The 22,692-nt window shown below is 47.1% G+C and overlaps 1 protein-coding gene across 1 annotated transcript in view; it reads left to right on the top strand.

Moving 5' to 3' along the window:
* TRIM71 (tripartite motif containing 71, E3 ubiquitin protein ligase) overlaps positions 1 to 22,692 on the top strand; it is a 61,937-nt gene that overhangs the window by 7,576 nt on the left and 31,669 nt on the right. Inside the window, exon 2 of the mRNA XM_010835585.1 lies at positions 4,833 to 4,867. Within this exon, the coding sequence (XP_010833887.1) occupies positions 4,833 to 4,867 (35 nt within the window). The remainder of the gene's footprint in view (positions 1 to 4,832; positions 4,868 to 22,692) is intronic.

The following is a 22,692-nucleotide window of genomic DNA, read 5'->3' as shown; positions in this document are numbered from 1 at the left end:
GAAGATGTGTGTGTGTGTTTTCTTTTCTTGAAATGACAATAGGTTTTTGCAAACTTCTTTCATATCTTTGACCAACTGACATAATTCTAAAGGTGTTCTTCTAAGAAAAAGGCTGGACATGGAGATTTTGCTGCACATGGATCTGATAGAACATCTTCAGCACAGGTGTTTAAAAAAACCAGAATGGTGAAGAGGTGGCATCAGCAGTCATGATTACGGTGTGTTTGGGCAGACCACATTGAAGATTTTGGTCTGTATCCTCTACCTCTCTTTAAGATAAGTGTCAGAGGAAGATCTTTTTCTGAGGGTCATCTCTAGGCTTGTACTGGATAAGTGCTGAGCAGAAAAGTGGATATAGTAGGGGACATTTTGGTATAGTTGGAAAAATGTTTTTTTTTTTAGGTTTATTTTTACTTAACCACTCTTAGACAATGTGGTTTTGAGATTTCTTGTGCTACCTTAGTTTTCTCATCTGTAACACTTAGCAGTGTTGTAAGCATTCCAATTAATATATTTAAAGTGTCTTATAGCACACTAGAAGGCAATTGTAAATATTTTAAAAATTATTTATTTACTTATTTGTGTTGGGTCTTAGCAGGCATGCCGATTTAGTTGCTCCCTGGCATGTGGGATCTTAGGTCCCCAACCAGGGATGGAATCTGCTTCACCTGCCTTGGTAAGCCAGATTCTTAACCACTGGACCACCAGGGAAGTCCCGGTAAACATTTTTTTTAATTTTTTTTATTGATGTGTAGTTCATTTATAATATTATTAATTTTGTTAAATAGCAAAGTAATTCAGTTAATACATATATACATTATTCCTTTTTTTAGTATTTGTTTTCCATTATGGTTTATCATAGGATACTGAATAATGGTTCCCTGTGCTGTACAGTAAGAGGACCTTGCTGTTTGTAATTAATAAGCTGTTGAGTTTTGAAGCAGACTCCTCACCCCATCCTTTTGCCTCCAAAGAGGATGCTGTAGAAGAAAACTGTTTGCCGATGTTGGAAACTGGCTTCTGTCAGTTTACTCTGGTCTAATTGGAAAGATGCAGTGATTCTTTCGAGTAATGGAAGGTAAACTGGAGAGACATGCATAAACTTCATTTCACTCTAGAAAAACTAGCCCTCAACTTTAACTTCTGGTCTAGACCGTCTTTGGGTTACAGGGCTCCCTGAGCCCAGCGAAAAGATGGGCACAAGTGTCTTTACAGGCTACATCAATGCTTGTGGTTTTTTTATTTTTGGTGGAAGGCCAGTGTTTGTGTTTACATTTTATATGATGTGTTGAGAATCATTAATCTTTAAAGTCTTGATTTTTGGGGGGACCGTGGCATTTCAAGGAAAGAGATCAACTTGCTCAAGGGAACAGTTTGATTTCATAGACTGGAATATTTTATAAGCTCTAATTTCACGGTGTTATCAGTTGCGTGTTTAGGTGTTCCCAAAGAGGAAACTTCAGTTATCACAAGAAAGGCCTTAAATCATTATAGAAAAACTGCTGCTTTACAAATGGGGAGACAGGCTGGGGTGGTGAAGTGACTTTAGCAGGAACTTGCCTGGTCCAGCACTCTGCTCTGCTAATTTATGTACAGTATTTGGCAAATATATTATTATGTCTTAAAATATTTCTGTATTTATGTGGCTGCACTGCGTCTTAGCAGCGGCATAGGAACTCTTAGTTGCAGCGTGTGTAACTTAGTTCCCTGACCAGGGGTGGAACCTGGACTCTGCATTGGGAGTGCAGTCTTAGCCAGGGAAGTCCAGAATTATATTTTTGAAACTAGTCCTTAAAAGTCTGAAATTTAATGCTAAATTTATTGTTTGAATCTTTAGCTTCTTGTGTTTTATTTTGGTTTTGGTCTTTTTTTTTTTTAATAAGGAGAAAATTAGACATACATGTAATTTACAGCTGGAGCCTTCCTGGGCTCAGTGGTAAAGATGCCAGCTGCCAGTGCAGGAAACACGGGTTCAGTCTCTGAGTTAAAAAGATCCCCTGGAGAAGGAAAGGGCAACCCACTCCAGTATTCTTGCCTGGAGAACTCCATGGACAGAGGAGCCTGGTGGGCTACAGTCCATGGGATCACAAGGAGTCAAACACGAATTTGTGACTGAGAATGCACGCACAGGTACAGCTTGGCAAAAGCAAGTGTGACCATTGTTGCTGTGACTGCCTCTCCTTCTAGGGTTAATGTGTTGTCAGAGCAGTAATTTAGCAAGGAAGAGGCCTTGAGTTTAATCTCTTGAAATGATGCATAAGTCTCATAGGAGGTCTCTCAGTATCGAAGTGAGAAGGATGCTTCCTCTGCCAACCACCTCTAACACAGGCTCACCCTGAGGCCTCAGCACGTCAGAGCAAATATTCTAACACCAGTGGGTTTGGGGCTTTTATGCCAGATCTGGCCTTGGTTGATGTTGGTGGCCTTAAGGACCAAATTGAGAAAGATGATTTCTGGATTGCTGGTTCCCAGTGGTGATGGAAAATGGTGGTGCTGCCTTTATTTTCTTATCAGAAACAAAGGAGACTTCTTTTTCAAGCCACGGAATGGGAAGATGCTTGTAGCTTCTTGGTAAGAAGACCTGGGCTCACAGCCCAGTGTCACCCTGAAGTAACTGTGAGACCTTGGACAAGTCACTTATCCTTGATTTCTGATCTTTCAGATGGAAATGGTTGAAGTAGTTTTTGAGAACTTTATGGAGGGAAGTTATGATTTACATGAAGATGCTTTGAAGAAGGAGCTAGAAAAAATGTTTATCGTGAAAAAAATTTGGCTTCAACGTTTCCTGCAAGTTGCAGTCAAATGGGTAAAATTCCTTCTTCATGAAATTAAATAAGCTGCTTATCTTTCTTAAAAAATGTTTTCTGGTTGATGGCCAAATGATATTTGATACCATGAAATAATTGGGGCAGTTCCTTATTGCTGACAGAGGACTTGATGTGTTAGGATTTGTCATCAAAACACTTGGATGTCTGCTGCTTAGAATTGTGCTCTTTGCCAAGCCTCTGGTTAGTCTTGCTGGGAGGATGAAACTGGAAGAAAGTTGTTTGAATGGGGCAGAGGGATTCTTGGCTTCCTGTGTGTCTACTTTATATGTGGTTTTATTTACATTACTAGAGGAAATCTAAATGTTAAAGCAAGCTCTCATGGCCTCTGAACAGGTTCTGATAGGGAGCTGAGTTTGGGCTGAAAGACAGGAATCTTGGAGAACGATGGGATTTAGGTAGAAGATGGAAAGAAGGCAGGAGTGGTTTTTGGCTTCTAGCAGCTGCATTGGCTTGACTATAGAGTGTTTGTGATTGCGATCTTTTATCTGATTTTGCCTTTCAGCATCCCTAAGAAAGGTGTTAGGCTCCCTCTCCCCATCTTGTAAAATTGAAGTATAGTTGATTTACTGTAGTATATTAATTTCAGGTGTACAGCATAGTGATTCAGTATTTTTATAGATTATACTGTTAAAAGTTATTCCTAAATAATGAGTATGAGTTCCTCTGCTGCACAGTATATCCTTGTTGCTTGTGCATTTTATACACAGTACTCTGTCCCTCTTGATCCCATGCCCCGATCTTGCCCCTCCCCACTGGTAACCACTAGTTTGTTTTCTGTGTCTGTGCGTGTTTCTGTTTTGCTGTTTCCTGTGTTTTATTTTTTAGATTCCACAAATAAGTGATGTCATACTTTTTGTCTGACTTTTCACTAAGCATATTATATTCTCTGGGCCATTTACATTGCTGCAAGTGGCAAAGTTTCTTTTTGTGGCTGAGTAGTGTATATATCTCTTTTATCCCTTCATCTGTGGAGGGACACTTCAGTTGCTTTCTTGTCTTCGTTATGGTAAGTAGTGCTGCTGTGAACATTGGGTGCAGGTATCTTTTTGAAGTTTTAATTTTTCCAGATACCTATCCAAGAGTGAAATTACTGTAGTTTTAGAGGTCCATTCCTTTTTTTTTTTCCTCCTGCCATCTGCACACCTTGCGTGATCTCCCTTCCCTGACCAGGGACCAGACTCAATAGCTGCAGTGAAAGCACTGAGCCCTAACCGCTGGACTGCCAGGGACTTCCCTTTTTAGGAGGGTGACTATTGATAAGTAGAGGAAATAGCTGAGCTTATCAGTCTGGAGCTAGAGCCACGTTTAGTTACTGTAACAGGTAATTTAACATAAAGCATTATTGACTGTTATTTGAGTTCTTTGTGAGTTTTTAGTTAGGAAATTGCAATGCAAGAAGAGACACTACTTACATGCCTGGCTGGCAGGTAGCAGCTGTGGGAAGCAGCTCCCCTCCTTGGGTTGGGAGATGAGAAGAGGAAAAAGTTGGGAGTTATTAATACTCCTGTGGGTTCCTGCGGGTCGGGTCAGCGTTAGAAACCTGGAATCAGGTGCTGCCACTGGAACGACTCGTGACGCTGGATTAGAGAAGTCTGTTGAAGGAAGTGCACACCCAGGAAGCAGAACTCCTAGAGCAAAACCTTTCTCCCCGTCAAGTTCCCTAGTGTCGGAGTCACAGGGATGCAGCTGGCAAAGCAGAGGTGTGGCCCACTCGGGGGGTGGGTTTAAGCTAAGAAGCAGTCAGACCTTGGTAAGCAGCACTTCGTGGAAGATGGACTCCCCCTTGGTGCTTGATTCCATTTGAAAATTTCATGAAAACGTGGGGGAGACCCTGGGCTGAGGGGGACTAGGAGGTAGCCGGAGTTAGCAGTGCCCAGTCCCGTCTGTGTGTTCACACTCGTGCTAACCCAGCTTGCTATTTGCTAACCCAGCGTGCTAACCCAGCAGGCAGCACTCAGCCGCGCCCTGGGCTTGCTTACAGGGGGGACACAGCCTCTGTTGTTCCCAGACCTGTGTGTGTCCTCCCGTGTGTGTACGTGGTCAGGCTTTCCGTCGTGTCCGACTCTTTTTCGACCCAAAGGGCTGTAGCCCTGTTTCCTTCTCCAGAGGATCTTCCTGTCCCAGGGATTGAACCCACATCTCCTGTGGCTCTTGCACTGCAGGCTGATTCTTGACCGCTGAGCCACCTGGGAAGCCCTGTGTCCTCCGTACTTGTTTGTATAAATTACACAGTTTTAAGTAAAAATTAAATCGGTGCAGAAAATTTCTGTGTAAGCAGACCTGTATGCCTATGAACTCAGCTTTGGTGGAAAGTAGGAGGCCCTGGGGATAGAGCAGTGAGCAGAACAGCCTTGAATCCCTTTTCTTCATGGGGCCTGTTTATCCAGCCTGCTTGCTACTGGGGGACTCGCCCTTCTTCCTCAAAGGCAGTGCTCTGGGCCAACAGCTCTGGTGCACAGGGACTGCTGTGGGAACCTCCCTGACTGCACTCTAGACCCTTCCAGCCCATCAGGGCTCTGACCTCATGGAGGGGAGGAGCCTTGGCCCTGCAGGAAGGAGCTCGGGTCCCTGCTTCCCCTTCCTCTCCTCCGCCTTTGGGATGACCTGCCCCCCAGGCTTTGCCCTACAGTAGAGGGGGCAGTTTCAGCTGCAGAGCCCAAGGCTGAGAGGGAAAACCTCATTTCTGACTAAGTTCAGTGATTTCTTCTTTAGTGTTTTTGGCATTGGTTTTTGCCTATTGAGGTAAACATATACATCGTAAAATTGATCTTTCTTTTTTAGCGTACACTTCTGCACCTTTTGACAAGGGCGGAGAGTGCCATCACTCCAGGCTCTAAAGAGCACCTCATCACCCCACAATACCCGTCTCAGAGCCTCAGGCAGCCTCCAACCTCTTCTCCAGTCCTCTGGTCTGGTCTTCTCCAGAAGGTCATGAAATGGCATCTGAGAGTGTTGGATCCTCGAATCTGGGCCTTTTCCACTTGCCAGGCTGCGTTCACAAGTCCTCGCAGGTGGCAGGTGGCTGGTGTCAGTGCTTCCTCCCTATTTCTTGCTGAGTCGTTTTCCACCGTATGAATGTACCATAGTTTTCACATTCCCCAGCTGAAGGGCGAGTTGTTTCCTGTTTTCAGCCATGGTGACTGTGTTGATGCCTGAAATAGGAGCAGTGCTGTGTTGAGTCTTGGTGGTCACTGTCACCAGCTGGAGTCCCGATTTTCATCCTGGAACATTTGTCAGCAACGTTGAGTGGCTCTGAGACTAGTTCCCACATCACTCTGTAGGATGCTAACAGTTGCATTTGTCTGCCTAGGGCTGTCTTTTCTGTTTGAGGATCAGATGGGGTATTTCCTGATGAAAAAGTGCAGGGTACACTGCATATATATTTACATGAACAAGGACTCACTGTAGATCACAGTGGGTGATCTGTACTCAGTATTTTGTATTAACCTATAAGGGAAAAGAATCTGAAAAGGAAGGAATATATACTTTAACGTAGGTGTGAAACTGAATCCTTGTGCCATACACCTGACACTAACGTGATACTGTAAATCATCTTTTCTTTTTTTAATACAAAATTTAAAAATATAAGTGAAGACAGAAATTCAGAGTTGCAGGAGCTGCTTTGGAGGCTGTGCTGCAGGGGACAGGGGAAGCATCTGTCTGCCCCCCAGTAGCCTCGCCCTTTGTTGATTTTTTTTTTCCCTCTGCCCTTTATTAATAACTTTACAGAACAATTCTCTTTGGTTTTTATTTCCATTTTATTATATTAACTTTATCAGAGCTTTCAGGAGGCATATACAAAGAGGAAAATTTGTCTTTACCAGTTTAACCAGATTTTTTAAAAGCTACATGGGTGCATGTAAAAAATAAATATAACTCTGATCAGTGATGGACCACCCCAAATATCTGGAGCTTTTAGGGGAGTCCTGGAAAGAATCGCTTCCGTGGAGTGTAGATGGACAAGTGTCTCCATTGTAAATGGGAGATTAATGGGGGAAAGGGACGTTTCATATTGAGGTTGTTGATACTTATGGTGGTGAATAGAACCAAGTTACGAGGGCCTAGCAGAATCCTTTCCGAGCCCGAGATAGCAGTTCCTTGTAGGCAACATTTGAGGTTCACAGCAGCTGCTAAGTCTCTAATCTTGTTATTCTCCCTTAAGTATGCTGTACAGTAAAAAGACAGGTGTGCCTTGAGATCTAAGAACGGAGGTGAAGTTGTTAATTACATTGAAATCTTAGTAACATACAGGAACATGCAAAGAACGGCACTCTATCTGGGCATCTCAGACTGAAAATGCAGCGTGTTTAGAATTGGGAAAGTAACCATTTTTCCCTCATAAAAGGGATGGTGTTCACACTTGACTGTTCCCAGCATTCATATACATGTTTTCTCCCCCTGCATTGGTTGTATGGGGTCTACTGCAGAACCAAGCTCAGAATTTTTCTGAATGTAATGTTCATCAGTGTCTATTTGTTCTAGCCTCCTGGAACTTACTTTCAAGGTTTTTTTCGATGGTTTGCCTGTTGGGATGCAAAATCAATTCTCTTCTTCTCCACCAAAGGGAAAAAAACGTCGTGGAAAGCCGCAGATAAATATATGGGAATAAAATCTAAGAAATGCATAAGATGGAATGATGAGGATGAGGAGGAGATATTTGGCCTTAGTTTGGGAGAAAGGATTGCGTTTCCAACTCAATACAATACAAGCCCCGATGTTGGCTTGTATAGCTTGGTGAGGCTTGGGTGTTGCATGGGGGGAAGCCCACAGTGTTCTGAGGTTCCAACAGGTTAAGAAAACAGGAGTCTAAACAAATAATTGGGGCGGTATCTCTGTCCTGTCTGCCAAGCTTTTCTCATTTTGGTTCCTTGACTTTCAGTTGGCATTTGTACATGTTGCCACTCACGGTGGGAAGGTCTCATCCCATCTTGGGGGTAAAGGCAGACAGGTTTGCCTCAGTGACCTCAAAAGAGGAACCCGGATGAGTGCGTGCTTAATAAAAACCTTTCAACATTTGCAAACATTTGATCGGGTCCATGAAAGGGGGAAGAGGTAACAGTTTTGTTTAAAATTTGTGTTCTTTTAACAACACTGAGAAGTTTTTTTCCTTTCTTTCTTTGACTGACTTGGGTTTTGTTCCCTTAACTGAGTTTTGTTTTGCTTTTTCCTTACCTGAGTTGTGCCTAAGACTTCCCAGCGCTTGTCATTCGGGTGGTGATTTTTCTGAATACGTATATGTCTGTGACTGTTATTTATTTGACCTTTCCTTCCTTCCTTCAGCCTGCTCAGCTTGTAGTTGCTGGATGAATGAAAAATTGAGAGTTTTCTCAGAGCGACTTTGTGTTCCCTCCCAGGAATACTTGATTTGGCCCACTTAACTTGAATCCTTGTTTTTAATTATGCAAGTAACACATAAATATCTTTGTTAGGATGATCTGTAAGAAACTTTTTTTAAGTATACCCCCAGACAAAGTGTGTAATTTGGGTGTGTTTCCTACCAAACCTTTACAGCTGTTCACACACACACAGACACACACACACACGGAGTATAGAAATACAGTCTTAATACAGACATTTTCCTGTACTTACTTTGCTAGTGATTACTGCTCCAGGCTTGGTGTTCGTGCTGTGGAATTTATTTAGCTGTTCCCTTATGTGGGATTTTTCTCTGCATTGGCCATTGCCACTTATTTGTGTCCCTGTGACTCAAGAGCCCCCCAGCCAGGGACTTACGCAGATACCAGCAAGGCACATTTGAAATGTTAATTTGCCTTCCTGCCAGCCACATTTCCTCCCACCCAATCCGGCCCTGTTGCCATCAATCTAATGGGAGAAAAATGGCTCGTCCGTTGACTGACTTCGCATTTCTGTGATTGCTGTGGGGCGGGTGTCTTTTTGTTTATTGACCATTTGGATTCCCTCCCCAAATTGCCTTGGTTCCTGGGCCTCTTTTCTGGGTTTAAAAAAAAAAAATCAATTCGTAGGCATTTTGGATAAATACTGCTCTTTCTTCCAGCAGATTTTTCAGAGTCCTTGGCTAGCCTCAGTTTAATTTAACTTGGTATACGTTTTAAATTTCAGTGTTACTGACGATTGTCTTTCATTGTCTCTGCATACTGTGTCTTTAATCATATCTTACAATATTTTCTTAGTGTATCTTAGGAGGTGGGATCTAATTTTATCTGGAATGAACAATGATCCTGAGGTCCTGACTGTGAGTGAACGGTCTCATTTCCCCTCTTTCTCTGAACCCTTAAATTTCTGGGAAACAGTTGTGACTGTCCACGGGGGGCGAAGAGAAGGGAGTATTAAGACCTTTGCTCAGTGAATGCCAACTGGGTTGCAGTTTAATGTATGTATATTGGATGTTCGTGCTCTGTGGTCGTATACAGGTGATCTCTTAAAAATCTCTTTGGTGTTGGATGGCTATTAAGGAAATAGACAGCAGGTAAATGGTAATGCTTGGTTTGGTGTAGGCCCATTAGACATCAGTCAGTGGGCTTTTGTTTGTTATTATGTTTTTAAAATTGTATTTTTAGCTGTACTAGGTCTTCGTTGCTGCTCGCGGGCTTTCTCTTGAGATGGCTTCTCTTGCTGTAAAGCACGGGCTTAGTTCCCTTGTGGCCTGTGGGATCTTCCTGGACCAGGGACAGAACCTGTGTCCCCTGCTTTGGCAGGCAGAGTCTTAACACTGGACCACCAGGGAAGCCCATCGGTCAGTGTTTAAGCGCAGGTTGTTCTGTCGCCTACTGTGTGCCAGTTATTGGGCAGGGTCCTGCAGACCTGCCTTTTCTTCCCTGAGTTTTTAGTCTTCATTGGGTTTTTTAACTGGAAGAGAAGCAAGTAGTCATTTTAATCCAGGCAAGTGCTAAGTAGCTAAAAATATACAATTTGCTAATTCCACTCCCCAGATGTAACTCCTGGTAACAGGCTGGATTCTGTCATTGGTCTCCTTTCCTGTGCTTTTGCACCATTATCTTCATGACTGTATTTGTCATTTAATCTGTGATAGGGCACACTCTGATGTTAATAAAGTTGCTTGGAAAGCATCATTTGTAATACACCTGTTGTTCTACATCTCGCTTTGTCTTTGAGACCTAGTAGCCATTTATCATCATCTTTGCTGAGGTGTAGTGTAGGCATAATCAAATGCACCCATTTTAAAGCATTTATTTATTACTATTTGACTTCGCCAGGTCTTAGTTGCCGTTTGAGGGATTTTTAGTTGCAGCATGCAAATTCTGAGTTGGGGGACCTAGTTCCCTGACCAGGGATCGAAAATTGGTCCTCTGCTTTGGGATTGTGGAGCCTTAGCCACACTGGACCACCAGGGAAGTCCCAAACACATTTTGGTGGTGAGTTCAGGCAAATTTATACATCTGTGGTACCACCACCATGATCATGATGGAACATTTCTACCACCTTAGAAGGTTCCGTTGCCACAGTAATCTTTCAGAGCTCGTGTCTGGAGAATTTGGCCTGCTGCTCTGGTCTTGGGAGGATTTATGGAGACGAGAGCGGGACACAGACCTTTGGATGTGAATTAGACGGATGGCAGCGTTGCCGGGTCTGATGTCCTGGTTTATTGCTGAGGTGGGGGGAGCTGTAAAACACCCTAAAATCTTGACCCTTGAGAGGCATTTTATCCTCTGCAAAGGCCCAGATTCTCTCTTTCTTTCCTGTCTTAAACATTTGCCATTTCAGGGCCACAATGCAAATGGTCAGGGAACATTGTTTTCCAGCAAGCAGTTGCCTGCTGGGAGGCAAATTCCTCAAGGATTGCTCGCAAAATGTGGAAGTAAATTCCGTTCAATCAACACACTTCTCACTGAACCCCGGCCGAGTGTCTGCCCTCTCCGGGTGTTTGAAGACACAAAGGACTGGAACGGAGGTTGCCTTCTGGGGACCCTTACTTACATCACCATACAGGGAACTAGAGCAACCAGGGATTTGGGGTATTCTGGGGAGTCATGTGCGTGTAAAAGCATCAAGTTGTTGTTGATGAGATGTTACACGCTCACATGTTAAAAAAAAAAAACTGTTCCAGGGCTCAGGAAGGCGTAATGCAGTAGAGGGGATGAAGTCCTCCCAGCAGAGTGCTGGAGTCCTGTGTCCTTTGAGCAGGGGCCCCCAGCCTCCGGGATCTGGTGCCTGGCAATCTGAGGTGAAGCTGATGTAATAATAATAGAAATAAAGTGCGCAATAAATGCAATGCCCTTGGATCATCCCAAGCCACCCCCACCCCATCCATGGAAAAATTGTCTTCCACGAAACTGGTCCCTGGTTCCAAAAAGGTTGGGGACCGCTGCTTTAGAGGGTTCTTATCATTGAATCTAGGCCCATGTGGTCCCAAACATTTCTGAAAAAAAACTCATAGCTTTCCAGGCCTGCCAAGTCAATTGGGGTGACCAGTTGGTAACTTCCATTGCTGAAGACTCCCTGTTCAGAAAATTTTGGTTTTGAATTTCTTGGAAAAGTCTTGAGTTGTTACTGAGGACACTCACTGCACTTTGGGGTGGTGGCAGTTCCCTGCCCCAAACGGGCTGTGGCTGTGTCATTCACAGCCACCTTCCACTGGTTTTAGGCCGCTTTCATGTGCAGCTTTCATGTGCAGACCCGAGGAGCTTCTTTAGTAAGTTGATCATTGAGTGCTGTTGCAGGGGAGGAGTCCTTAACCCCCAGGCACTGTCGGGATCCAGAGTTGGTTTCTGCCGTTTTCCTCTTTCCTGAGGTTTGGCGTCCGCCCCCAGCGAAACCTGGGTCTGCCTGCAAAGGAAGTAGTATTTTGCTGAGCCGAAGCTGGGACGGAATCAGGGTTGGATACTGTGAGAACCGGATACAAGGCCTGAAAGAGAATTTTTTTTTTTCTTGCAAGGGGAGAGGGGTGAGAGTGAGGTGGGACCCACCCAGGTAGAGGGGCGAGGACCTCCGGGAAGAAAGGCTTGGGAGCCTTTGAGGGCGTCTGCAAAACTGGGAAGCGCTTTGCTGGGTACCCTGTGGCGATTAGAACGTTATCTGCAGAAAAGCAAATGTTCAACCAGTGTTTGCGGAGTTAATTCAAACAGGCTCCAGGGAGCGGTTGGGCCCCTTGCAAACCTGTGGCTGGGGATGCTGAAAGGAGTCACCCTTGCTTGGAACCATCTCCGCCCTCAAAAAGGGAACACTACAGTTGTGTCAGCCTTCCCGTCTTCTTCACTGAGGCCCTGGAGTCTCTCATCTCCCCTCAGGTTGTCTGCAGGCTCTGTCCACTGTGGTCCCCAAAAGTGGGTGCCCAGCACACCGGCCAGAGCCCAGGCTAATCTCCCCAGACCCCACCCCAGCTGTACCCCTCCTTCCAAATGTCTTTGGTGCTGGGGATCCCTGAGTGGAACCTGTCTGGCATCATCTGTGGTGATGCAGGAGCTGTCGTTTTAAAAAACCAGCCCGCGAATCCCACCCTCTGGTTTTGAAGGACAGTGAAATGTTTGCAAAGGGTTACTGTAAAAGCCAGCCCCTGGCGGGAATACAAAGAAGACCCTCAAGATAAAGTTAATGATTACATTTGGAGCTTTTGGCCTGCTTCCTTTAGAGAGTTTTCTCTCTTGAACTTTACTCCATCACAGCTAGGGACCCTGCCCCCCCAAACTGCATTCTGTGTTGAGAAGGTTGGATTTTAGTGTCTGAGATGGAGTTCTTCCTTGGGCCTTCCTGTCCGTGTGAGGGGCGCGAGGGGCGCGGAGGGGAGTGGGCTTCTTCCCCAGGGCCTCTGGCTGGGGGCGCTTTTTTCTGCCCAGTTTTGTTTGGATACCACCCCACCCCCATGCTTGGGGCAGCAGGAGTTCCTCCCCAGGCCCTTTGTTCCTCCTGAGGGCGGGAATGGCGGCCTCCTGGAATGTGGATGCCCTGGCCTGAGTGGCCAGCACCACTGAAGCCTGGTCTCTGCTCCTGGGGCAGCTCTTAGGGCTCGGGTCGGGGGGGTTGGGGGGTGATGCGTCAGACCAGCTCAGTCACCCCTGGGCTGCATTAAGTGGACCCGTTTTAGTGCTTACCATAGTCACACGAAACACCCCTCCACCCATTAAAAACAAAACTAAAAAAACCCTGGTTGCTGTGCTAATGAGTAACCTCAAAATTCCAGGCTCCCCTTCTCAGGGAGTCACTTCACCCAGCTGGGACACCCCCCCTCCCCAAATCACCAGGAAGCCTCCTGACCAAGATTGCAGGCTCTGGCACACCCCGCTTCATGCCTAGTTTGTAAATAGTAAGCAGTTTTTTAATATGTCCCGTGTAGTGTTTGGGACACGCTTGCCAAACATGGTTGTCTGTTGGAAATTAAAATTTAACTGGGCTGTGCTATAGTTTGTATGACTGTTCTCCAGACACTCCTTAAAGCTACTGCAGGGGCTGAAATCCAGTGAAAGGCTCCCCCGGCCACCCAGCCCCCTGGCAGGACCCACCCCTCCCCCACGCTGCCTTTGGGCCCTACAGACCAGGGGTCCTCAACCTCTGGGAGCTAATGCCTGATGCTCTGAGATGGAGCAGATGTAACAATAATAGAAGTAAAGTGCATGATAAATGGGATGCGCTTGAATCATCACGAAACCATTCCTGGTTTTTGGGAAAAAATGTCTTCCATGAAACCAGTCCGGGTCCCTGGTGCCTAAGGGTTGGGGGCTGCTATAGACTCTTTTGGTGAAGAGTTCGCCTAGGTGACAGCAGTTAGTCACAGGACAGAATGCCCAGAACAGGAGCCCTCTGACCTCTTCACCCCCACCCCAGCCACTGGGGATCCTTGCTGAAAATGGTGGCGGAGAGATGGAGGCTCCGCTTGGAAACCGGATGCCAGCTCAGAGGTGGGAGGAAGCTTAGCTCTCGACCGTACTCCTGGTGCGTTGCTGCCGAAGACCCCAGCCATCATGGGGGGTGGGGAGGCACACTCCTGTCTGAAGCGTTTGGGCAGTAGTTTAGGAAAAGCAGTTTTGGGATTTCTACAAGAGGATTTTAGGGGAGTCTCATCCCACATGCCATAGGGCTTCTGGGCACTTGTATCTGCTTTTCTCTAGCAAGAGAGAGAAAGATGGTCTCTTCAGGATTTCAGCAGGAATTTCTGTACCGCGGGGAAGAGAAGCCCAGCGAGCAGGCTGCAGGAGTGAGTGTGTGTTGGGGAGTTAGGAGAAGGGGGCTTCCAGGCTCACTGCTGTGTCTCCATCTGCTGCCCGGAGAACTCATGGTTTGACGGTGTAGTTGTGGCGAATTGCCCATTTTGCTCTGACTGCCAGGAAGCTCGGAGCCAAACTCCTGGTTTCAGTGTAGGGAGATTCGCTGACTTGCTTCTGCTTAGCCAACTTGTTGTTCAGTTGCTCAGTCATGTCTGACTCTTTGAGACCCCATGGACTGCAGCACTCCAGGCTTCCCTGTCTTTTACCATCTCCCGAAGCTTATTCAAACTCATGTCCATTGAGATGTTGATACCATCCAACCATCTCGTCCTCTTTTGTCCCCTTCTCTTCCTGCTTTCAATCTTTTCCAGCATCAGGGCCTTTTCTAATGAGTTGGCTCAAACTTGGTTTACATGTATGTTACTGGCTTTTCTTTGTAAGCTGCTCTTCCTAGATCTGTGTAAGAGTTACTGAAATCAGTTTCAATAAAAATCGAGTGAAAGATGAGGGTGTTGTCAACTGCCCAGGAATGGGACCGTTTCAATCCAATAAATCGGGCTGATGAGTATGTAAAGAAGCATAGCACTTGTAGGGAGCATAGCACTTGTCAGATAAACACATGATCCTCATGTACGCCAGTCCCTCCCTGGACGGGGTCCAGCCCCATGCTGAGGGGCAAGGAGACTTGGTAGAGTGTCCCCACGAACCTCCGGGGGCAACAGGACCCAAAAAGCACCCACCTGTAAAAACCAAAGCATCCTGAAAGACGCTGGGGTGAGTCATGTCCCCTGGAAGAGGCTATGGCTGGGTGTCGTATCATTGGACCCCCGTCCCCCATTTCCCCCACCCAGGGAGCCCTTCTGCAATTTGGTGGAGCTTGAAACCCCTTTTTGAGGAGTGGGAGGAAGTGGTTAATCCCCACTTCCTTCCCTGGGAGTTTTATGGGCCTCTGGGAGCCTGCCTTACTTTGGCTGTAATGGTCATAAATGACCCTCTCCCAGGGCAGGGGCCAGGCCCCTCTGAATCTTTAGGCAGTTAGGTGCTTGAATACATGGTTTTTTGATTGAGGTGCCTTTGGTTTTCTGTAATTGGGAGGTGGAGTGGGAAGCCTTGTAGGATTACTGGGGTGGTGGCTGGAGCCCTTCCCAGCAAGGCCTGGGCTGCAGAGATTGTGACAGAGCAAGGGCCCCCTGGGTGCTGTAGCCAGGTGGGGCTGGGTGGGGACCGCTGGGGAATCCTGGCAGGTTGGATAGGGTGGAGCAAGGAGAGATGAGAAGGGCTGAGAGATTAGTGTACTTCGGAGGATCCCTCCCCACCCAGTTCCCTTTTTTTATCATTCGTCAGCATTTTAAGATACAGCAGTAACTCATTTTTCATTTTTGATGAAGAAAGCACTTGGGGTGGCCCAGCTCTTGGGACAGGCTTTACCGAGTGGCCTTTCAGTAAGGGCTGCTGGGACTTGTCCAGTGGAGTGATGGCTGGATTGGATCTTGTTGAGGGAGAGATCGCTGGGTTACGCAGGCCCTACCCCTCCTGCTAGCAGTTCCCTCCTTTCCTCCTGTGAGCTAATCCTCTGCCTCCCATTCTGCAGGATTTTAATTAACTGTTTAATCTTCCTCTCTATGCTTATCCCAATAGCTGCTGGATTTTCTGTTCCAGAGATGAGTAACATTCTGGGAGGGAGTCTTCTGGCCCTAGGGCTATTAGAACCTCCCTGAAAACACCTCTGTCTTGCTGTCTCCAGGGAAGGTGCAGAGCCAGACCAGAAGGCGGCTTGGATGTGGGCCTGTGGGCCCTGCTCTTGAAACACACAGCACCAGCCCTTCTTTGCAGGAACTCCTGGATTGAATGTTATGCAAATAACATCAGACAATGTACTTTTTCTGTTAAGGTGCCTGGAGGTGAAACAAAGAACAAATGTCCTAAGCTGTTTGAAAAATAAAGTATTTTATGCAAAGAGCATTTTTGGTGACTGCCCATTTTGCGCTTGTATTTTCTGTTTTAGGGCTTCTTGTTTAAATCAGCCTTGTCCAGTTTTAACAACTGAAGTTGTTGGAGTTCATTGATTAACCCCAGGGCTCCTAACCCCACAGAGATTCTGATTGTTTAAAACCAGGGTGGGGTTCCAACATGCATTTTAAAAAATATTTCTGTGTTGGGTCTTAGTGTCCTGTGGGCTCTTCTGTTGCAGCGTACTGACTCTAGTTGTGGCTTGCAGACTCCACTTGCAGTGCATGGTTTAGTTGCCTGGTGACATGTGGGATCTTAGTTCCCCCACCAGGGATCAAACCCACATCTCCTGCATTGCAAGGCAGATTCTTAACCTCTGGACCCACTAGGGAAGGTCCCAGTTTGCATTTTTAAAAAGTACCTTGGGGTTCTAGTGCACATGGCTCCCTTGAGAGAGAAGTTTTAAGCGGTAACCCAGGAGAGGAGATTTAAGGTCACTGCAGAGCCGCAGCTCTGTATTTTTTTGTATTAGTATTTTAATCCCCAATTACCAATCATTAATTATGTCATGTATCCCATCTAAGTGATTGCACCTGAGTCCTAACCTGTTTTATTGTCAGCTGCCCTGGTTTCAGCGGCCCTTGATTAAAAACTATGATGCTTTAACATACTATTTGGTGTTTAGCTTCAAACCATAACATGGGATTTGAAGGCAGTCCTTTCCTCTGAGCCACTTTTTGATTGTTTGTTTGATTTAAAAAGACACCGGTGCTCGTTATTTTTGGCTGTGCTGGGTCCTTGGTGTGCGGGCTTTCTCTGGCTATGGAGTGTGGGCTGCTCTCCAGTTGCGGGGCAGGGGTTTCTCTTGCTGTGGAGCACAGGCTTTAGGATGTGCAAGGCTTCAGCAGTTGGCGCCGGGGCCCTAAGAGCACAGACTCAGAAGTTGTGGTGCATGGGCTTCGTTGCTCCAAGGCACGTGGAATCTTCCAGGACCAGGGACCGAACCTGTCTGTGTTCGCAGGCTGATGGATTCTTAACCACCGTGAGCCACTTTGAAGAGGGTCAAGGGGCCCATTAGTTGATATCCTCCAAAGTTCTCTTGTCTTACTGATGTGGTGATGACAATCCGACTTAGGTCCAGAAGACAGCATTCTGGCCTGTGTTGGAGTGAGAAGCCCCACAGTAGCAGTCTGCAGACCTCTGCCGTCGCTGCAGACCAAAAGCAGCTGGAACTAGGTTAGCCCCCCTGGGACTGGGCACCGGGGCCAGAGTCCCAGAGTCTACACAACTGCCAAAGGCTGTTGCCAAGTCTTCAGCCGCTGCTCCTGCTGCCAGTTGGCACCGCCTCTGTCTAAACAGAACCACGAGGGAGCTCCCTGGAGGCCTTCCAGGGACCTGTCTGCAGGGCACGGGCGGGCCTGGCAGGCACTGCAGGAGCATCTCAGGATGGCTTATGGGGGACACGATTGTAGCACTGCCTAAGAAGTCCAGGCTCTCCTCCCCAGGGCTGCTGAGCACATTCAGCTTGAATTTTGGCTTGAGAAATAATGGGGCTTCCCTGGTGGCTCAGATGGTAAAGAATCTATCTGCCTGTGTGGGAGACCCAGGTTTGATCCCTGGGTCAGGAAGATCCCCTGGAGAAGGAAATGGCTACCCACTCCAGTATTCTTGCTTCGAGAGTCCCATGGATACAGGCGCTAGCTGGGGTAGAGTCCATGAGGTTGCAAAGAGTCAGACACGACTGAGCGACTTAACACTTAAGAAATAATACATGTTTTCTTTTTGACTGCACCACGAAGCTTTCAGGATTTTCCCCTGCACTGGAAGCTCAGTGTCCTGACCACTGGACCACCAGGGAATTCCCGAGAAATAATTCTTGTATAGCTACATTTCTCTTCCTTGGGAAATTGATCTATTGATACTGTCTATCCCAGTTTTTTTTTTTTTTTTTCACCCCCTAAATCTCCATGTTTCCTTGAAAGACTTAAGTCAGTAAATAAAGCTTTTCTTTTTCACCCCCCTCTAAGTCCTCTGTTGTTTCATCCAAACTCTTTAGAGTGGCAGAGCCCACCTGGAATCCATCCACTGCCCCACGCCCCTACCCTAGGAGAGGAGCTCTGACAGGTGCAAGGACAAATGTTCTAAACTGAACACATCTTCTTGAGTGTCCCTTTCATTTGAAGATTGTATTAAAGCAGCCACTGCGATGGAAAGATGGGGCTGAAAAGGTGAGCGGATGGCTGTGACTCCCCCACACCCACCCCAAGGGCTGCCGTTTACTGCCCAGGGTGAATTCCACTGCTTGGGTGGAGACTGGGAGATAGTGACCTGCTCTGATCCAGACTGGCCTACCCTGCTCCTGATACAGAACTAGACTTAAAAAAAGACCTTGTGAAAAATGTAGCATGCCCTTGGGACAAGAAGGATGGGAGAAGGCAGCTCCAGGGGTGGCTGGCTTCTTTTCTTGCTCCCTCCCTCTCTCCTTCCTTCATCCTTCCATCATTCTTTTCTGTCTTACCCACAGAGCAGTTAGCTCTTTGATAAACCGTGATTTTGTGCCTTTGGCGCACTTCAGCAGGGCTGCAGGGAGTTGTTTAGGGTTACAAACCTCCAAGCTGAGGCACCAGGTAACTGAGCATTACATACCATCACAAACCAGTTGTGCGTGCTGCGGCTTAATAACAGTAACCTGCCCAGTCCCTTGAGGGAACAAAGCACCTTGATCTCTTCCACGGGGTTTCTGGGTCAGGTTGCGCACCAGCCATCTGACCCGGGCCAGACGTCAGTTTCCACCATCTGTAAAGATGGAGATGGGGCTATGGCTTGTTAATCGTGCTTTCTATTTATTTCTAAAATTTTCATTAATCTATCTTTGGCCACATGGCACTAGGTGTGGTGGTATCTTAGTTCCTTGACCAGGGATGGAACCCGCGCCCCCTGCAGAGTCTTAGGAGCCGGACCTCCAGGAAGTCCCCGGCGTGCTTTTTTAAACGTGATGATGCGGGGCGGTATCCAGCCCAGTGCCTGACTTTTTGCGTCCATCCAGTTGGTAAGCATCCATTGAGTATCTGTGCTTAGTTAAACGCGGCCCCTTCCTTATGTTGGCAAAGGAAGGTCCCGACAACCAGGCAGATCTGCAAGGGTCTGCCCCATCCCCGCAGCCTCTGAGTCTTAGCTCAGGTGGCTCTTTGTCCTGGGCTCTTTTTCCTTTTGAGTTGCGTTAAGACATATTTTGGAAGGAATGTTTGTGTGTCTCCCTGCGAAAGCAGCCAGGACCGAAGCACTACTGACTACCCTGTGACCTCGAGCAGGGCCGTTCCTCTCTCCCTTTGCCCTGGTTTTCCTTATGTGTTGCCTAGGGATCAGGGTAGCTACATTCCTGTACCCACAATCTGATCTGTGTTGAGTTCTGACAGTTGCACACCTCGGGGTAGGGTGCGTTTCTCTCTGCCCTCCCTCTTGTTCTTTTGGGGCAAGGAATCCTGCCCAGGGAGTTCCACAGGTCTGGCCTATCCATCGGCTTCTGCACCAGTCAGCAGCTTTCCTCCCTGCTATCTGGGACCACCCCTCTGGCCTGGGGGCCTGAGTCACGGGGCATCAGGTTGTTGGAAATGTCTGTCTGAGGACACAAGGAGATGGTTTTTGCTGATTCTTTGCCCCCTGTTCCTCATTTCGTGTTTCTAATGGCAACATGACTTGCTTTGTTGCTGTGCACAGTCGTGTCCGGCTCCCTGCAACCCAACGGTCTGCAGCCCGCCAGGCTCCTCCATCCATGGGCTTCTCCAGGCAAGAATACTGCAGTGGGTCGCCAAGCCGTCCTCCAGGGGATCTTCCCCGCCCAGGGATCGAACCCACATCTCTTGTGTCACTTGCATTGGCAGGCAGATTCTTTATCACTGCACTGCCCAGGAAGCTCTCATATTTCTAAGGATTGCTTCGTTTCATGCTCCTTTTGGGGAACGAAGCTCAAAAACACACTATACTGCATCCGGGAACAAGAGGATGAGGTTACTTTCCCCTTGTCAGCCATTTTTATCTTATTACTTTTTTAAAAGATATTTATTTGGCTGTTCCTGGTCTTCACTGCAGCACATGGGATCTTTAGTTGCAGCATATGGGATCTAGTTCCCCGACCAGGGATTGAACCCAGGCCCCTTGCATTGTGAGCAAGAAATCTTAGCCACTGGACCACCAGGGAAGTCCGTGCCAGGTGTTTTTAACCATGCTGTGTGTTCTTCATCTTTACCCTTTGGCCACCACTCGTGGCAGCTGAGTAAAGCCCAGGCCAGTAGCTAGGGTGTCAGGGAACCAGTCGAAGAGCAGCCGGGACTCAAGGTGGCAAGAAAATCCAGAGAGCCAAGCAAACCTCCTGTGGCTGCAGCTCAAGGTGGTGGTGGTGGTAGGGGGTTGACCCTCCTGCCCCGACCCCCGCCAGTCACACCAGCCTCCCCTGGAGGAGCCTGGGCCCTGCTGCAGGGGACCCGCAGCCCCCAGCACCCCCTACCTCCACATCAGCGAGCCAGCTCCTTGCAGCCTCAGTGTCTGGGGGTGGGGGAGGGTTAAGACACTATTTTAAAAATTTCAAGGACTCTCTTGTTTTAGGAAATGGGATCCTGGGGATGCTGGCCCTGGGAGGTCAGGGGGGCCTTAAGCAGAGAGCTGGGGGGATGGGCAGGATAATTGCAATTTAAAGTTAAAAGCGATGCTTTGGAAAATAGGCCGCACAAGGTCAGACGGAAGCAGATCTTTTCTTTGGGGTTGAGCTGAGTCTCCCCCCTCCAAAGGCCTTAGACTATAAACCTGGCATCGGGATCCCCTCCTAGGATGGATTTGTAAACAGCCTGGCTGGAGGAAGGAGCCTGTAGAGGGGCCCTGGAGGACTGAGTTTTGATCCTTACTCCTGCACACACCATGCTTGTTTTACCCGAACAAACAGCCCTCCTTTGGCTCCACTGTTTGTCTGATGGAAGGGGCAGAGTTGAGCACACTGGATTCTTCACCGTTTTCTTTTTAATAGGCAGAGACTTACAAGAAGGTAATACCTGTGTGCCCCAAAGCAACATGCACTCTCACAGTTGAGGGCTGCTCCCCTGTAGCGTGTAAGATTTTTGTGGTTGAAAGCATTCTTGGGGGATGTCTTGAGTGCCTTTCAATCTAGATCGTCATCTGTTAACCATGAATTTTTACAAGTGGAACGGAACTCCACCCAGCTTGGATGGTGTCAGGATTGAGCCCCCTGAGGAAGCCGTTCTGTCTCTGGGCTCATGCTTTTTTGAGGGGGATGAGGTGGGGAAAGGGGCAGAAGGGTGCAATGACAGCCCTGTGGGCCAGTCTGGCTTAAGCCGTGTTTGTGCAGGAGAGTGTGGTGATTAGAGGGGGGAAGTTGTGCATCATTCATTAGAAATACGAATTTTTTTGCGTGTGATGCTCTAAAAGCATGCAAGTATTAGTCAGGGTGAGAAAAGCTAAGAGGAAAATTGTCTCCCAGAGGATTTTTGTAAGGCCTTTCCCTCCCCCTCCTCGTGTTTGACCTATTTATGTATTTTCAGAGCGTTGATGTCATAGCTTTTCAAAGGGATATTGTATGTCTGGACTGCTAACTTCTTTTAAGTAGGCCTGAAATATCCCTGTCTCCATTAATGACAGCATGGTTCCCTCCAGTAATGGAAATTGTCATAGAGTGTCTAGTCATCCAGATGACTGAGGTCATTCTCCACCCCCCCCCCGCCCCGACTTTGACCCCTCCGGCAACAGCTGGAATGCATCGGCCAAAAAATAACCCAAAGGAAGACTGGCTTGTGTGGACTAATGTTCTTTGGATTCTAAAAACTATTTTAGGATGAACTGCTGAGTCTGGGTTGGGGAGAAAACCTTGCTCACCAGAGTGTCTTTTTTTTTTCTTTTTTTAAATCTTCTGACCTATTTATTAGTGAGGCTTTTGTAGGGGAGCTGGTCCCTGCCCCATCCGCCTGTTTCTCTTGTGGGATTAATCATTTCCTTTTGACCTTGTGCTCTGCCCCTAACATGTTGCATTGATCAAATCCCGAAATCTCAAGTCATTTCTCCACCCCCACCAGCCACCCCATTCACATTAGAAAACCTAAGGGTGAGAGTGGGGGAGGGGTTTGAATGGAGAACGTGATTTGTCAAAATACGCAAAATGGAAAACAGTATGACTTTTAAAAAACAACCTTCTCCACCTTCCTGTTGTCTCTTGGACTTCTATGAACAGGCCTTTAAAAAAGCCCCCTTTCCCCAAATACAACTGGAAATATCACTAGCCCAGCCCCTGCATTTAAAAACCTGTTTGACAGTGTTTCTTCAGGAGAACAACAAAAGTTTGTTCTTTTTTGAGAAGCGTTGGTTTTAATTCCATCCCCTCCCCGCCACTTTAAAATTCTGCAAATCCTGAAATTGACATTTCAGCCTACAGGGAGCGAATAGATGAATACAGTGGGTAATAGCCCAGTGCGGACAATTAGCAAAAGAGCTGTGTCCATAACAAGCGTCTGCAGGGTTGACTTTGATTGTAGGCCTTCCTCCTCCTCCACTGAGTTCACGCAGCTAATATAAAGTTGTTTGAAGTCTCTTGGTCGCCATTATCCACACCTTTTCTTCCGATTGGTAATGATATTAGAGCTGGCAGCTTTGAGAGGGATGGGGCCATTGGGTTTAAAGTAACGACCTCCTGTGTGACAGTCATAGAAATTTACTTTTTGGAGCTTGACGATTTCAGGGTGGCAAGTGACGAGAAGGACATTTTTTTAAAAAAAAGG

Source organism: Bison bison, unplaced genomic scaffold, assembly GCF_000754665.1.
Source record: "Bison bison bison isolate TAMUID 2011002044 unplaced genomic scaffold, Bison_UMD1.0 scf7180017864043, whole genome shotgun sequence".
NCBI lineage: Eukaryota > Metazoa > Chordata > Mammalia > Artiodactyla > Bovidae > Bison > Bison bison.
The sequence above is the reverse complement of the archived record's forward strand: the minus strand, read 5'-3'. Positions and strand labels throughout refer to the sequence as shown.